General features: G+C 45.6%; 1 protein-coding gene across 1 annotated transcript in view; it reads left to right on the top strand.

Moving 5' to 3' along the window:
• The window catches only part of LOC118793661 (FERM and PDZ domain-containing protein 1-like), a 31,680-nt gene that overhangs the window by 1,644 nt on the left and 12,055 nt on the right, over positions 1-17,981 (top strand). Inside the window, exons 2-6 of the mRNA XM_036551890.1 lie at positions 7,624-7,766; positions 12,915-13,019; positions 13,573-13,736; positions 15,796-15,898; positions 17,418-17,463. Coding sequence (XP_036407783.1) covers positions 12,919-13,019; positions 13,573-13,736; positions 15,796-15,898; positions 17,418-17,463 — 414 coding nt within the window. The 5' untranslated portion in view covers positions 7,624-7,766; positions 12,915-12,918. The remainder of the gene's footprint in view (positions 1-7,623; positions 7,767-12,914; positions 13,020-13,572; positions 13,737-15,795; positions 15,899-17,417; positions 17,464-17,981) is intronic.

Below are 17,981 nucleotides of genomic sequence, written 5' to 3'. Positions count from 1 at the left end.
GTTAAGAGAGTGGGATCAAAGGACTACAACAGGCTGTACTGGCACTTCAGGAAAGACACGCTGCCTCCACCCCACCCCCAGCCTGCCGGCTGCACAGACACACACACACACACACACACACACACACACACACACCCCACACACCCTACCACCACTACCAACATCACTCACACTGAAGCTTTCTCTAGCTGATAGTGAGAGTTGAACAATTAAACTGCTCTAAAGTCAGCGCTCTGAGAAATGAGCAGTCGAGCACACAGTTATTATTTAAAATGAATGTCTAATGAGAGTTTGAAATGGTGTTTAAATGTTGGGGAAAGAGCTGGTAATAATTGAAAACTGCACCTCAGAGACTAGCTGTGTTCCCTTTCATTGCAAAAAGTGGCTCCACTTGCTCTTCCATGGAACACGTAAACCAGGCCTCTAAATACAAAGAATTCCCGTGAGAGCATTTTACCGTACATATTGACACCGCTTCAAGCTAAATCGTTCCATTATTCCTGCCACCAAATTGAATGCGTCCTTCAGGAGCCTCCGTCTTGCCATCAGTGACGCTGATAAGTTGATACTAGGTGACGGTAAACGTCGATGTTGAAAAATCAAGGCTGATGTCTAAATGGATCAGGGTAGATTTGCAGCCAGAGGACGTGAAGGGAATTCCTTTGGATCTGGCACAGAGAGAGAGGGTGGGGCAGCACAGGGCAGTGATAAATCATTTATTCTGTGTGGGTGCACCATTACGCCGACCAAAGCCGTGCTAAACCACGCTGTGCTAACCGAGGGCAGGGCAGGTAGAGAAGGGTGTGAGATGTTGGGTAAAGTTTAAGTCAGTCTTCACTGTGATTCATTTATGGTGTTATTTTTAGGACGACTCCGCGAGGCTCATATTTCACATAGAGCGTAGCTGTCAAGGATCCTAGGACATCCACTCTACGGGGGGGTGGGTGTGTGCTGTGGGTGGGGTGTTGGCTTTTCTCCACCGTTGCTTCTTCCCTCTGGAATTCATCAGGCATCTCCCCGGTCTGCCCCGGTTCCCTCCGGCCATGAACCTGAGGGCATTACCGCTGGAAAATTCCCCAGTCACCAGCTCAAAAAAAAAAAAAAAGCACGGCAGGTATTTAATCTCCAAATGGCCGACGAGTTTAATGCCACAGTGAAAACATAACCCTAATGGTTGTTTGCTGAGATGGTGGGGGGGGTAAAAAAAATAAAAGAACAAGCCTCTCCATTTTCATTATGCTGATTGCTTGGGCCGCCGGACGTACGAGAGAAGATTTAATTACGCCTAGCAGGAAACGCTGCGGCACAGTAGCCCAGGGGTTGTGACAGCCCGGTGACGGAGAGAGAGAGAGAGAGAGAGAGAGAGAGAGAGAGAGAGCCACAGGCCCCGGACCAAACTCTCCACGTTGCCCGAGGGCCTGCCTGCGTGGGGAGGGGAGATTTCTGCACTGGATGAGAGCAGCGGCTTCGAGTGCTTTAGAAAAGGACAGGCCTGACCGCTGTGAAGACCTAGCGTCTCGTGAGTTCTGCACAGCCTAATGGGGACTTCCTGGTGAGCGTGTTTTATTCTCGAGCTGTTCGATGAAAAGGGCGTTTTTTTTGCTGGCAAGAGAGCAAGCAGGGACGGTTATCAGGGTCCTGTAGACTGAGTAATGCAAGTAGCCGTCCTCGTCTTGCAGCTGAGGTCTAGAATGTGGGACGCCTCTTCTCCATGTTGTCCATTACCAGACCATTTTAGCATTAATTTATGCATTCCTATCTTAATGCGGATGGTGTAACGAGTCACGCTTGACTGGGTTATGTCTTGCCAAGAGGAAATGTGCAGCACGGTGACGTGGTTGCGATTCTTGCATTGTCACTCAGTGATGGCCCCAAGGCACTGTCACATCTGTGCAAGTGCCCAGGTGTGGGTGGGCATCGCAAGCTTGGGCACAGGTTTTTTTGGGGGGGGGGGGGGTGACATGCTTCACATACATTGAGAACTCTGTACACTGTGATGCAGCATTTATGTGAATGGTGACAACAGTGGCCCCCTCACTGCTCGGATTAAACCCACACTCCCGGTCAGGAGACTGCTCTTCTGGTCCAGCCGGTTTGGTGCAACAGCTTCTGAAACGGACAGGTGGATGGTTTAAAGTATTAAATCATCAAGATTTAATGCTCACTAAGACTTCAGTTTTAATCACAGGTCCGATTACACGCAAGCCCCTGCAGAGGACATTGGGTCTGAAATCGTCTTTATCGGATAGAAACGACACGGTGCCTGTGTGCCACACAGTCATTTAGTAATTATTTTGATCGGGGTGCTGAGGGGTTGTGCTTTACTTGTTTTCTGCTTGCCAGGTGTGATTAAAAATTGGTGGAATGTTAGAGCACTCATGATGATGCTCATGATGATGTTGACAGTCATTAACGCTGAATATATTTGTTGGATGATGAAAATTAATTACTCCAATTTCTGCTTCAGTTTTGTTGGGATGGGAGGATGTTAATTAGAGCCCTAGCAATTGAATTGCCACATGTACTTCAGGAGTGCTGCCACAGTGTATACAGTTGTTACAACAGTAAAGCCAGGCACACACAGCCATGTGGAATGTGAAAAGGATAGCTGTTATAATGAACTGGTTTTCATTTTCAAAACCTCAGTACATAACTATGTAGTATGTACTCTAAGGTCTCGCCTTCCAGGTAAAAGACTATACATATTTAATCTTCAGGGTATTGCAGACAGCATTTCACTGTATTTCTGTGCGCTGTTTATTGACGCTTCTATCTTAAAGCAAAATTGCTTGTCTGATGTTATTGAATTAACTGAGCGTCACATCTTTAGCTGTTTTGGCAGAAAATACATGTAGGCACTCAGTATTTCCAAGTTTCTCTTTGTGACTGTGGCAGTGATGGTTTTCTCTAATGTAGCTGGTATTGTTTTGTCTAATCTTCTGTTACATAATTATTATTTTGTTGAGGTTATCGATGTCAATCAAACTTTTTAGTGCTTTGCACACTTTTTTTCTCCACCTAATTGACCGTGCCAATTGGACATCCACCTGTCTTGTATAAATCACTGCCCCGTATCCTAAAATCCAATTAGGGCTGAGTGGAGGTATTGATTTGGTTCACAGTCCAAACTTTCCTCCGCTATTTAGACAACCAAGCCAAACCTGAGCTGGTGGGGTGGGGAGGTCTGGGGATGGGTAATGGTGCCGTGTAAAAGCGATGGTCTGACAGGCCACAGATTTATGTCAGCTTGATTGACGGACAGGCCGTAAATGCAGCAAGTCTGTCGGTCACATGTCCTCTCCTCTGTGTTAATTGTCACCTTTTAACCACTTCCTGAACTGCCAATTCGGGACTGAGTGGAGGAGGTTATTAGCTGGGGGGGGCCTGTCCTGATGTCAACAGCACTGATCTAACAAGGTGCTTTTGTACGTGGGCCCTTTGACCGCGTGTTTCAAGATAGCTCCATCAGGAATCTTGCTGAATCATTTAGCCTTCTGCAAGTTGCGCCTGTATTGAACGCGAGGTGTCTTATTGGTTGTTACTCTGTTGAAGGTGAAAGCTGCTGTTGTTGGATTTTCTCTCAGAAAGAATCTCCTATCAAGTAAACAATGCCCTGAAACTGAACCATTATCCCATCATTTTCCAAATTGAAATTCAACAATTCTTTGCAGGAATGAGAAATAATGAAAAACACATTTTAAACAATTTTTCTACCTAGTGGTCTGGCTAATTCCTTTATACCAGATTCACCTATCTATTGCACTGCAGTTAAATTTGGCATTGGCATCAGATTGCCTTGCCGTGGTACAGTGAACTAATGTTTATTACAAAAACAGCCTTTTTTGTCTTTCTGTCTTTCTGGAAAAAACACAAATAGGAGACATCCTAGCAGAACATTATTTTTTAGCAGTACCACCCTTAGTTCATTAATGGGGAGGAAAAGACTGTCTGTGATGGATGTACTTGGTCTATTATACCATGACTGAAATGGACCTGTTAAGTTTCTGTATTTCAGTGTATCTGTGTTGTGATGGAGAGACAGGGAGAGAGCGAATTCCTCAAGCACAACCCGCTGGATCTGGTGAGGTCCATCAGCATTGGGACACAGAACTCAGGCAGACATGGATATAATGACAAACCGCTAACCCTTTAGGACCACATGAAGCGGCACATTTGACTGATCGGCTGGTGGTGAGTTCCAGGCCCAAAGCTGTGGCTGGTCTTGTCTGATGCAGGGTGTGCGGACCTGAGGGTCATGGACTTTAATCCCTCTTGGGACACACTTTAAACACCGCGGCTGCACACTGTTTTATCTGTTATTTATCCAGTCTGCTAAAAATCCTGTCTGGCCTGTCTGTGGACTCCGGCTGTAAATGGGTCAGTTCACAGTGTGTAAGATGTTAAAAAAAAAAAAAAACAAAAACATGTAACTGCTACAAGTTCTTGATGAGGGTGTCTGCAATGCCAAGCAAAAAAAAAGATTAGTCTTGTCATGGCAGTCTCTGTGGCAATCTAGAAATTTTGTCGGAAAGGTTGGAATTTAATTCATCGCGTGCAGTGCTTTTAATCTTTTTGAGTTTTGAAGTTAAACCATCGCAAAAGTACTGTTTGTCTTAGTGAAACTGAGCTTTTATTTGAATGAGAACATGAGATGAAGCACTTAATCCCTTTTTTTTCATAAGAAAACATCAACCCTTAGGGAAAAGGCTTTGACAGTGCATACGCACGAACACATTTCAAAATATGCAGTGATACATTGTTAGCAAAAGGTGTGAATTACTGCCACTGTAACTTTCAAGTTTAAGCATGTATAGCATATATATTTTTACAGTAGATCCAACTGCATATGCATCTACATACTGTATATGTATATGTCAGTGGCAGTGGTTCATTTTAGTTTGCAGTATCCAGATGTGTTGGGTATACTTTTGGCTTTTGAATACATCATGTGTGGTGTATTAGTTAAGAAGTCCCTCACTGTAAGATATCTCCCTTGCTTGATATGAGACCTTTGTGTTGGCTGTGTAGGGGAGAGCCTTCTTCTTCCTTGAAAGACACCATCACTTCACTGTCCTAAATCTCCTTTATTCCTCTGTCTGCCTTGCTCTCCTTCACAGTCCCCACTTGTTACTCATTTGTGAGGTTCCTGAATCAATATGATCGGGTTGCAATATAGTGGAGGCGTGTAAAGGTTTTTTTTTGTTTCATTTTGGGGTTTTTTGTTTGTCTGTTTTTTTTTTTAATAGAGCGAGACGTTGATCGATCAGCTCTTGCTCTTTTATTGCTCAATTTCCCCCCCTCCCTGTATTCCTTTCTCTTCCCCTTCTTTGCCGCAGTACCTCTCCACCCCTCTCTCTTTGCTCTTTGCTCTCTCTCTCCCTGTCTCCCCGCTCACCCCTGTCCCCCAGCTCAGATTTTAGACTCTCCTCCCTCTCCGACCCCGTCTTCGACCTCCGCGTCCTCCTCTTCCTCCCTCTCTCCCTTCCTCCCTCTGTTTGCGCGGACGTCAGGGAGTCGTCACAGGTGTAGCCGCGTCGGCCGCATGCATTATTGATGCGCTCTGCGGGCCGCGGGTCGGCCCCCACCCCCCACCCATCGCCCCTGCCGGCTGCGTGCGCTCCTGGACCCGAGGGGCGAGTGGCTGAACCTGATGAATGAGCGTCAGGTCCCCGTGTCCTCTGACGGGACGGGTCACAGTCGGCATCGCGCATTAAGGGGATTGTGTCCTGCGGAGTCTGAAACTGGCCTTTCTTGTGAACTTCTTAAGTTCTCTTAAGACCCTCTTAAGGCTTTTCCCCCATTTAAATATCTTAGCAGTTTAAAAATGTGTGCTTTCATTCTTAGGGAGAGTTAGTCTGCAATGATTGTTGTTGCAAAAATATAGTCATATCTTTAGTCTTTCACTCTCTACGAAAAGTCTTTACCGTAAAGGGAATCCTAGACTATTTTCCTGGAATATTAGTCTTAGTTTACCGTACATTTAACATTTAATATGTACCTAATTGGAGTAGGATGGATGACATCAAGTTAATGACCCTTGCAAGGCAGATTTAGGGATGGTACATCCACCCTAATGCTGGATTTAATATTCTCTCTCCTTTTAAAAGTAAAGCTTGCCAGCTGGTAAGATTCCAATTTAGAGCCTTTATCTATTTAAATCCAATGAAGTTTTGGCTCAGCCATTTTGAAAATGCTTGTAACTTTAGGAAAGTCTTGCCACTGACTCAGCTGACTGTTAAATCAACTGAGTTTCCACAGACATTTAATTGCATAGGCTTTTGCATTCATCCATTGGCTGCATTGGTGAAGTGGAGGGAGACTTCATTTGACCTCTAGGCTTGCTGTTATGGTGAAATGTGAAAAGTGAACAGTGAAATGGAGTCCCACAGGAACCCACATCCTGCAGCATTCTGCCTGAAGTCTGTTTCACGAGAGAGAGAGGCGATAAAAGTTTTATACGTAAACTTCATCTTGTAAAGGTGGCTCCTGCCGCTGGCAGTAAGGATCGATAATTCCAGTGCTTGGTGCGCAGGGTCTCGCAGGTGTAAGGTCACCTTTCATGATGTCACTGTCACCGACTGACACCTGGAATTAACGAGATTCCGCTCCACCTACATTACATTACATTACTGCATTACAGAACAAAGTCCTGGGAGGTAATTGGGGAGAGGGGTCAAAAAGAGAACCAGCTGTTTTTGTGTCCCCATAGTCTTTAAATTGCATGTCTGTTAAAAATCATGCAGTGCGTTTCTTTACAAGATGGTTTACAGTATCACATGCTGAAATATTCTTCTAAAAAGGGGAAAACCACTAATACTAATAATTCTCTCATGAAAGGGGAGAACAGTAGACAGTCACACAAGTGAAGCACAGTAAGGTCACTCCTCAGACATTGAATGTCTCTCTGTTAAATAATAATACTGAGGACTGGTTGGGGGGTGGGTTGATGTCGATGGCTACTTTTGATTATGAAGTCATAACAGTAAACCAAAGTCTCTCTCAAGCATTAACTGAAGAGCCCAGACCAGCACAAAGCATGGGATTCCCCTTCTTAAGCAATACGCTTCAATTCACAAGTTTCTCCTTAAGAAAGTAAACAGAGGAGGTTAGATAATAGTGCAGCATCCCTCCTCTAGCGTCTGTTGTTTTTTGAAGAGGCAATGTTAAATATTCATAGCAGCAGAGCTGTAAAGCTGGAGGATATCACCCTGCATAACTAGCGTTTGTGTTTGAGTGCTCTCGCTTGCCATTGGATCTCTTCTCTGATTATGGCCCAGATTTGAACTACAGTGTGGAGAGGGGGGGTCACTTCATTTTCTCTTCTTTAAATGAGATTCATTTTAAAAGCTCTCCTCAGAGAGGGATAAGGACTCTCCAGGAGCCGTTTTGCATTCTCCTTCTATCCATCTCAGATTAATAGGGGAAATACCCACTCGTCTTTGTGTCTGCGCCAGCTCCATGTGCTGATTATGTAGCTTTTTTTATTGCCGCTGCTCTATTCAGTCTGCCAGCGAATTATAGCTAGCATGCTTGCTAATAAATTCCCAATGCTGTTGTTTGGACCACTTGTATGAACGGCTGTCATAGACCGTGTGATTTATTTATTTATTTTTTCGTCAGCAGGGGCCGTCCTGATTGGTCCCGATGAGCGCGAGGGACCGCCTCCACTGCCCCTGGGCCAATCCTCATGAAAGCGCGCAGCTGACGTGTGATGCTACGGGAGGGCTCTTATGTTGGGGCGACCTGACGCGGCACACCGTTGCGAGGTGAGTGAGCGTAATCTCCGTCATCCCGCATGTGGCCGGCTAGCGGGGGAGGGGTGCAGTCACACCCGCAGTCGCTCGCTGTTCTGTCATAACAGGGGCGGGGAGTGTGGGAAGAGCGACTGTCGGAGTGCTGCAGGTGACCGCGATTCAGTAAGATTGCGTGCGGATTGGATTGAGAGAGGATGAAAGAATGGATGATCTCAAACCCCCTCCCCCTCCAGAAAAATAAAACAAAAACGCGTAACTGCAGCCGTTCGGCCATCAGATTCAAGTTTAACACGAGAGGAGAGCCGAACGAGCAGCATTATGTAGCTGTGCGGGTAGACCTGAGTCCTGACTGCGCTTCTCTCTGTGATTAAGTGAACTCTTCTTTTTTGGCAGGCAGAGCAACATGCATATGTTTTCTCTCATGGGCATTTGTAAGCACGCATCTGCGTGGTAAATCACAGAGACGTTTCATCCTCTGAGCTCAGCAGAACGGCGCAGGTTCTGGTGCGGCTTCCGCGCGGCTCATGCATTTATGCATGAGGAACTGGAGGCCGCAACATCAAAGTGTCACTCTTGCAGTTTAATGACTTGGCAGGGGCAAGCAGGTGCCAGGCTCCACCTCCTGACTCAGCACTGCGGTGCTGTACGCGCCTTTGATCCCTGACCCCTGACCCCATTTGCCCCAGGGTGTACCCATAGCGACCCCACACTGATTTTGCCAGCCTAGGAGAGCTGCAGTGTAGAAACCAGTGTCCACCTGTGATCCAATCTCTTGTCAAAGTGGAGAGGTCAGAGGTCACGTGTGCATGTTATTTGCCCAATTAGAGCTGGAGGTTTAAAGGGGACCGTGAGTCGTTTTATGAGCAAATAAAACCCGGGGAAAGTTTTTAATTGGACATGCCAGCCCTATGTTAGCCAGCTTCGTCAAGGACTTTTGAGTCTGCGTGTGGTTACTCTGTCCAGCTAAACGCTTTCCCTAGAGGCTGTTTTCAAATACTTCCTGCTGTTTTCGAGAAAAGCCGAGATTAATTTTGAGCTCTAATTCCCCCAAAGTAGAAAAAAAAAAATTTTTTAGTTGACCTACTGATTTTTTTTCAGAGGGCAGCACTTTAAATGACTTAAAATAGAATGGAATAGGATTGAAGTCTCAGCATTTTATGATCCTTAATTGAGATCCGAAGACCAGCCGATGGAGGTTTGACCAATTTAGACTAATCTGTAAACAGACGGCTTGTGCTCCCATTTCAGGGCTCTTCCTGCTGTGTTTTTCACGTCCATTCGGATTGCACTCTTATTGGTTAAAACTCCTCTGAAACACAAGCCTTCTTGTCGCCTAAGTGATAGCTATACACCAGTATGAGACTGGGTAAAGGTATATGGAGAAGTTCTCAGACCGAGCAGTAGAGCATTCATCAGTTTGGTTGTCTGACTGCCCTGAATGTCGCTGAGCATTAAACCGGGCTTAAGAGACTTTTAGCAGTCATACCCTGAACTGCATAGCTGTACTAGACATCAGCTGTTGCAAAGCTCAGGTTCTACAGCACAGGTCTTCGATTAGACACATCGAGTAATGACATTAGCCTTGTGGGTTTGCTCGGAGCCACGAGTCGGCTTGAGTGGCGTGTGGCTCAGGGCCAGCGGAGGCGGGCCGTGAGAGGGCGGGCCGCGGGGGGTGGGTGCTCCGGGGGACTGTCGCTCAGGGGGAAATCTCCTGGCTTACTGGCACGAACACCGTGCCGAGGCGAACCATCCTGATCCGGATCAATGGGATGACGCAGTAAAGCCCTGTAAGAACCGGCTGAAAACTCGGCTTTATCCCATTAGCCAGTCCTGCTGGATGCGCAGGGTGTGTGTATGTGTTTATATGCGCTTGTGTGAGCATGAGTGTGTGTGTGTGTGTGTATGTGTGTGGATATGTGCTTGTTTGTCTATGGCTGTGGAAAAAAACATTTTAATAAAGCTCATTTAATTGTCTTTTTGGCATTAGACAGTCATTGAATCATTAGTTTGTGGTGAAATTATGTTTTCAGAGATAATACACATTTTTAAATGGATATTGGAACGTTGAGCCATGTGATACGCAGAAGGAAGCAGCGTAACAGAAGAATGGGATTCGTTGAAAAACTGCAGATCTGCTTGAATTTCAGCTCTTCCCTCTCGTATTTCTGCAGACCTGACCCGGCTCTGCACTGTCTGTGCTCCAGTGGCAGCAGGAGATGAATAGGCGACGGTGCACGGGCATTGTGGGAAATTGGATTAAACCCCCTCATTTCCCACTAATCTAATAACGTCAACGAAAACAACAACAGGGCGGGGGGCGGGGGGGGGGGGGGGGTGATGATACACTGACGCTTTTCCGTACATCCGAATGTTTAAATGAATTGGATTTTTTTTTGTCTGTTTGCTTCCGGTGGATTATTGTGCCTGAATGTAGGAAAATCAACGGGCTTATGTCATCATATGACTGTATGAGGATATGCATGTATATTGAGGTTTTTAAATTGTCGAGTCAGTTAAAAATGGTCTTGTTGCTGTTACAGTGCTCTAAACTGAAACAATAGCTGTAAATTGTGGAACTGAAAAGCATGGAAGAGAGAGCAGGAACCTCATTAATTTAACCAGTAAAGAACTGTTCCTCTTTATTCCCCCTAAAACATTTTACATAGATGCAATTCTAACACCACTCAGGTTCTGCTTCTGTCAGAGCAGTTGACTTTCTTCACCCTGTACTTTAGTTGTACAGATGTGATTACAATGTGATTGCATAAACCAGACACCCTAGTTCTGTGTGTTCCTCTCACGGTGCCTCTTGCTAATGGAGTGGTGTCTGCCTCTGTCGAATCGTGGCTATGAATAGTGAACTGAGCCGTGAACCTCGTGCTGCTATGATACACAAATGCGGCCGGGCACTAAGTGCTATGTTACAAAGTGAGCTTGTGAGCAAGGAACTGTGGGACGTAATGTCTGCAAATGTTGTCTGCTCAAGGGCGCAGAGGGGCGTCTGGGAGATTTTCAGATCCTGTCCCTCGGCTGAGGTTAGGGCAGTCAGGGAGATGTGGGTTTTTAGGTTGAAGGTGGGGAGGGAGAGTTTGAGTGGAAGGTTAGAGAGCAGAGAGAAAGAGTGTAGCTGGTGCATCACAGCGTGGGGTGGATCATTCCTATATCTGTTCATCCACGTATTCCTTCATCCACATACTAGTTTACTCATGCATGTGTTCATTTTCCTTTCATTATTTTCATGCTTTTACTTCCTTTTAGTCGTCCGTCCGTCAGTCCATTAATTCCCCAGCTTGTGTCAGTTTTGGAGTGGGTTTACAAAGGGATTGAATGTGTGGGGAACAAATCTTTCAGTTCAAATCTGAAGTTGCAGTTTAGCACTTTTATCTTCTCCGGTCCATTACATAGTGTTTTCAGTCGAATTGAATACCTACAGTACCAGTCACACCTGATTAAGATAATGGGAAACATGTATTCAAAGGCATATTGATCTAAAGGCTTATGCTTATGCTTGAAATTTGTTTCTTAGACAAATATAAGTAGGGAAGTTGATGCCTATATATGAAGTTCTTTAAAAAAAAATAATAATTTTAGCAAATATTTTTTGGATACTTTGATGAATCTGAAATATAAGATAGATTTTGATTTGTTTAACACTTCTTTGGTCACTGCATAATTCCATCTGTGCTATTTCATAGTTTTGATTTCAGTACTGTTATTCTAAAATGTGGAAAATAGAAACCCTTCTATGAGTAGGGGTGGATTGAGAAAGGTGTTCAGACTTTTTACTGGTACTATACATATCTGTTGAAATGGTGTGCTTGACCTATAAAGACATGTCATCAGTGCTGCCCACGTCCTAAAAATGTCCTAAGGCGGGTATAATACCTCAAATTTCCTGTCCAGATGGATGTACAGAGTGTATTTATTTGCATAGTTTACCAATTACCCATATGCAAATCGGGATATTTAATGAATCCGTTTAGACCGCCTGTACAACAGCAGTGCCCTACCAGGTGTTTTAACCTGCAACCTTTTTAACGTCCAAGACAAGTTGCTTCTGACTCTATCCAGTGGATGACAGTGAGGCAGGCTGAGATATTATTTGACCTGGCCATGGCTTCCCAGCCAATTTCTTCATTCTGTCCTCTGACCTCATTCACAGTTGATTTATAAAAGAAGCCACAGTGTCAGCTAAACGTGAATGTGTTTGTGCGTGCGTGCGTTTGAAGGACATTTGAGTTTATCTGGTTTATTATTATTATTATTATTAGTAGTAGTAGTAGTCGTAGTAATCGTCGTAGTAGTAGTGTTAACTCCTGTATTTCTGCTTTTTGGTGATACTTCTGGCAGTGTTTGCCGACTGTGTTTTGCAGCCCTGGGGCAGACTGGCTCTTTTGGGCTGAATATAATCAGGACCAAGCTCACTGGCCCAGAGCTGCTGTAAATTCTGGGAGACAGGAGAGGCATGACTATGAGCGATGTCTCCAAATCGATCATCTACTTCCTTTACTAAACGAATAAGCCAGAAGAAACACGATCCAGTTGAAAAATGGAAAATACGGATGTTTTTTTTGTCTCATATTAATCTCTTCCTCTGCATCATGCCTTCCAGCACAATACAAAGCTGCATACTGAAGCGGAGCTTTCACGAGACAGCATTGACTGTTTGAATTTGAATCTGAATCATGATGCTATCGACAGTACTGTCAGACCTGCACACAGATATCGATAGGTGTTCATATTCTGCTCACAAAACATGACCAAGTTTGGGTATCAGCTCTTGTTCCATATAGATCAGATTGTAACCATAGCTGCAGCCTCGGAAAATGATGTGTCCGAATGACGAGCATAAAGAAGAGGAAAAATAAATGAATAAAGTGCTGCCTGTTTTTGTATTGATTGCTGGTACAGAAGACACTGTGCCGTGAATTTGGCCCAGGTTGCCTTGCAAGGATTGCTGACCACCCTGTCTGGGATTTAATTAAATCTAACGACCTCTCTCTGCCCTGCCTTGTCAGAGCCGTTTAACGAAACACGCAGGGTTGCAAGCGTGGCCAGGAATGAGAAGGGACGTTAATGACCTTGCTGTGTCTCCTCGGTGCCCTTTCCTGTACCCCTGTTCCTCCACTCCCCCCCCCCCTTCCCCCGCCCACTGAGCAGTTAAATGGAGGAGCGGGAGAGAAGCAGGTCCCCGTCCCGCAGGGCCAGCCGGGTGGAGCAGGTGGTGGGCCGATGGCTGCGACGCTCCCGGGACTCCATCAGCAGGTGGGCGCCCGCCAGACTCCGCCCACAAGCCCACCTAAGGCATCTGGTGCCGTGACGTGACAATCATGTATAATTTGAGTTGTGTTTAGTGATTTTGAACAACCCAGTTAATATCCTCTCACATATTGGCCCACTTTATATCTTTATACAAAGAACTAAAAATAATACTTGCTACTTCTTTCCATGTGAAATCAAACCACTTAACACAACAACCAGCTTAATACCCTTGCATTTGATTGTGCCCCAATGGGATATTAACAAGGCGCTTCCTGTGTTAATGACTGCTCTGTGCTTATGTTTTTATGGAATATGTTTCATATTGCTGTTCGGCTCCATCTTATGCAGTTTTAATGGTGATAACAATGTCTCCTAACTGGCTTAATGATAATGATCAGCCATAATGATGTAGCTTTATACCCCTGCTGTGTTTATGGTGTGAGCTGAGCACTCCCAGCAGTAAGCAGGCAGAGTGCGCACAGGATGCTAGCTCTGGTCTCTGGCTCTCTGGGTTCTGGCACCTGGCTTGACCTGCTCTGTCACCGCCGGTCCGCAGGGAGAGGAAGTCATCGGACAGCAAGTCCGGCGGAGCCAGCGGATCCGGCCACCAGAACGCACCTGTCAGGGTGACTGTGCAGATCCAGCGTGACCCGCTGCTGGGCTCCCACGGGTTCACTGTCGCCGACCAGCTCCCTCTGCTGGTGAGGGACGTCACTGCAGGTACTGCCCCCACATCCCCCGGCCTGATGTTCACTGCATGCACATATAGAGCATTGTCATCGGTGGATTTTCCTGTTATGTGAATATGTTTTCCCTCATTTGCTGTATGTGCTCTGTTACATTCCTTTGCTGAGACCTTCTGCAACATTTGCACACACTGCCTTTTATAATATACCCACGCAAATGCTGATCTGTGCTCACACACATGTAGTTGTTGAGCGGTAATTCCCTTTTGGCCCAAGTGAAGGAGGCGAGCTCAGCACGAGAAGTGAAATCATCAGATATCAAGTTCATTGATACTAAATTCTATCACAGTAACCACAGGTGTATAAATCAGTGTCATTTTGTGTTTCACCTGCTTGCCTGGAAGTGAGTGGGTCACCAAATTACCTTCCTGACTTATTCCTGGTCTTGGAGGGGTACAGTGTCTGACCCAGCCTCCCTTAATCACCTCTTTCAACAAACCCTTGTCTGTATCGAACCATCTTGGCTTCAGTCTGGAATTGTGAGAGTGCTGGTGGTTTACAGAGAAGTGGAAGACCTGCTGGTTTGTGGCCCTCTGGGACCTAAATTCAAAAGGATACTTATGAGACATGGAGCAGGTTTAAGACTGGAGGCACTTTGGAGAATCCTTCCATACAGGAACTTAAAAATCACATTAATACATACTTAATAACTTTTCATATTGTGTTGAGGAACTTAACTGGGGAGCAGTTAAAATCAATTAGATGTGTGTGCAATCACTGCCAGCAATGAATAGCAAAAGGCACCGACGTACCTAAGCAGAAATCAATACTGTGTACAAATGGCCTCCAGAGAGATTAGAGATCACCATTAGAAACCGTGTTCAACATGCAGCAGCCACGGGGACTGCTGTTTGTAGTGTTGTTCCTCAGTAATGTGCGATAACTTCAGAAAGGGAGGAGAGTAACTGAAACTGAAAGACCGTGCATTAGGTTCATAGGGTGGTCAGATCACACTGTAGTTTTTAACAAGTCTATATAAATGTGCATCTAATTAGTCAGTTATACCACTAAAAAAATAATACCACTATTAAGATTTGAATAGCCTTAAAATCTCATTATTCTCTGGTTACAAATTTAAAAGCCAAGCCTCAATTCCGGGCATATGGCGAAATGTGTCAGTTGCGGTGTGACTGGGTGTAATTTTGAGCAGTACGTGCATTGTTTGCATTGAGTGTGTGAGACTACTGCAAGCTTTGAGCATGTTATAATACATGTGAGTGAGCGTTGAAGTTATTTTGATCTTTGAGTGCATTGCTGGAACAAAAAAGGGGCTGGCCCCCAGTGACCACGTCTCAGGTGGCGGTTGTCTGCCCCTGGGGACGCCAGTACCACTTGAGGGCGTGGCCTCGGTGGCTTCTCCTGTCAGTGTCTCCTGTAAGCCAGCATTGAGCGGCAGTAAGGAAACATTGTATCAGCTCGCTTCTGGCACGCTCTTCCTCTCTAGTGCCGTGGGGGGGGGTGGGGTGGGGGGGGGGAACGACAAACAAAAGTTCCAGGTCATCACTTTCCTCTCAGGTGTTTGTGGCCAATGCAGTCTCTGGGCTGCGGCTGCTTCCTGCTCAGCTCTGTTACTTTCCCTGAGAAAGGGCTGATTAATGGCTGTTAATGCCCAGCGGGGCTTCCTGACGCTGCTGCTTGCCCGATCGTTAAGATTCCCTGCCAGGGAGCGGGATCAGGGGGGTCTTGGCAGGGCAAGGCCGCGCGGCGTCTGCATCTTGGCCCGGTGACAGATGATTATAAATAGGCAATAAGTGCAGAGGTCTGAATCAGCTCCAAGCCAGAATCTGAGCCGCCTCTCCGCAGAGTAAACAATGCTGTAATCTCTTGACTTGGCTCTGCGTTGGTGTATACCGTGGGAACATAAATACAATGCGGTGTCTCAGTCATGGCAAATTATGATCATTCGGGATGTGTCAGCAGTGGTGTGACCTTTACAGTGCTGAACTAGAGCTGCATAGTGTGTATATGCATGGGGCAGCTGCAGTAACTGATCTTGTGTGTATGTGTGTGCGTCTGTGTTAATGTGTCTTCAGGTGGCCCGGCGGATGGGAAGCTTTTCCCTGGTGATCAGGTGCTGAAGATCAACAACATTGTGACAGAGGACCTGTCCTCCGAGCAGGCAGCCGAGATCATCAGGTGGGCCCCTCCCTCTGCCTGTATCTCCCTTTCAGATCATCGCCTCCTCTGTAAGATTGACATGTAAGCCCCTCCCACTGTCTCCATCCTCTGCTGAAGTCATCATGTAAGCTCCTCCCACTACCCCATATCCTCTATGACATCATCAGATGAGCCCCCCCCCCCCCCCCCCCAACCCCTCCTTTTCCATACCTCCCTGTTCTACACAGACCCAATTCGGATAGAGCTGGTATGAGCAGTAAACCAGCAGATTGACCATAAAGTGGACCGGCAGTCCCTGGTCCTGAAGAACAGTCCGGTTAGGGTTCGGATTTGAGTAGTGATGCAACTGAAGTAGTCTACTGAGCGTGCATCTTTCCCTCTCTACTGTGAATGTAGCTGTGTAGCATATTGTGATGTCAGAGGCATTTTACTGAAATGGCTGATTGAAGTGTCACCCCAAACTGATCTTTATAACTGGTATGGTGCACATATTTTATAAGAGAGCTGTATACATTGACACTCATATTTATAGGGAGAATCTTGCTCTCTAGACTTTCTCTGTTCTTCACTCTCTAAGTCTTGGTCTCTATTGTCTTTATCTAGGGTTGTTCCACCTCCTTATCTCTTTCATTTGTAGCAATTAAGACGGCACCAGTTAAAAAACCTCTCCTAAGACAAGGGGTGATCAGGTCAGCCCCAGGGTTAATCAAGGCCTCTTTTTTTCCTGGCAGGAACCCATTTACTCTATTAATTCTTTGATGAAATGCCTTTGGGGCCAGTTAGACAAGGTACTCTTCCATTCACTCTTCCAGTCACGAGGGAAATTGTCTGGGAGGCGTTGTCTCCCCGTGACTGCCATATGGTGACGTCTGGCCGGGGGCTAGTGAGACAGCCGCTTTAAACTCCGTTCCACTGATTTGAGGAAGTCAGCTCAACCCATCTCGTAACATGCGTAAAGATAGCTGTGTCATTCTAAAGCAGACTCAGAGGGCCTCCCGCTCCTGACAGAATGCTTGTTTCCTCCTTCTGTTCCTCCTTGCCTTTACCTTTCTAGAACTTACATGAAGGAATTATATGCCAAAACGTTAGACCAAACACTTACACTTAACACTTACACTTACCGCTGCTGATTCTCCTTTTACAGTTATACTTAATACACAGTAACTATCCTTCAGTAACTACGCTTACCGACACATACTTTACACAATGAAGTAGTGGAATGTGACTCAGCTCTGGTTCTGAATAGCAGCAATACGCCAGGCTTCCCAGCTGTTTTTACGCCGCTAACATTCTGGGAGCAGAGCAGAGAAGCCGCACCAGCACAATCATGTCAATGATTAATTGAATAACCCTGCACAAGGCCTCAGTGGGATTCAGGATCCGCTGCAGGTACGGCAGGACTGGAGATATGTAACCCTGCTGTAAGGAGGGGTACAAGTTCTGACGTCTCAGCAATAGCACGTGGGGTTCTTGTTACTTGGAACCAGCAGAAACCGTACAGTAACGCGTCTCCCCTTGTGTCTGTGTGTCTTCCCAGGGAGTTGGAGGATTCTGTGAACGTGACGGTCCTCAGGCACTCGATGGTGAGCATCTGACCCTGAGGCAGAGAGCAAAATCACAGGGTGGATATTTGATGTGGAATCACCCTACGCCTGTTTGGAATCTTGGACCAATTATACAGATGCTTATCAAATGCTGTGTTCAGCTGTATCTTCCTCAGTGTCTACGTTTTTTCCTGTAATACTACTATAAATGTAAAGCAAGTTTTCTTTGCCTTACAAAAACAGGCTATTCACAGTGAAGACAAAAGACAGCAATAATAAAAATACATCAATAAATGGCATTAATGAAATATGATAGCTAGCTTAGTGGCTCGCTAGCGATACATGTCTTTGTTACAAACAAAAAAACACTGTTGCGTGTTATGCACAGTTTGTGTTTTTGTTTTGCAATTCAGAGAAAATCATGGTTTCCAGCTTATTTAAAACAAGGAATCACATTAGCTGTAATTTACTAGAGAACAAATATACCAATAGTAAATGTAATGAGCAGAAAATATATATAACTAACACATCATTGGAATGGTTCATACTGGGTGACA

This window comes from Megalops cyprinoides, chromosome 18, assembly GCF_013368585.1.
Source record: "Megalops cyprinoides isolate fMegCyp1 chromosome 18, fMegCyp1.pri, whole genome shotgun sequence".
In the NCBI taxonomy this organism is placed as follows: Eukaryota; Metazoa; Chordata; class Actinopteri; order Elopiformes; family Megalopidae; genus Megalops; species Megalops cyprinoides.
Note: the sequence above shows the minus strand (reverse complement) of the source record. Positions and strands in the feature narration are given on the sequence as shown.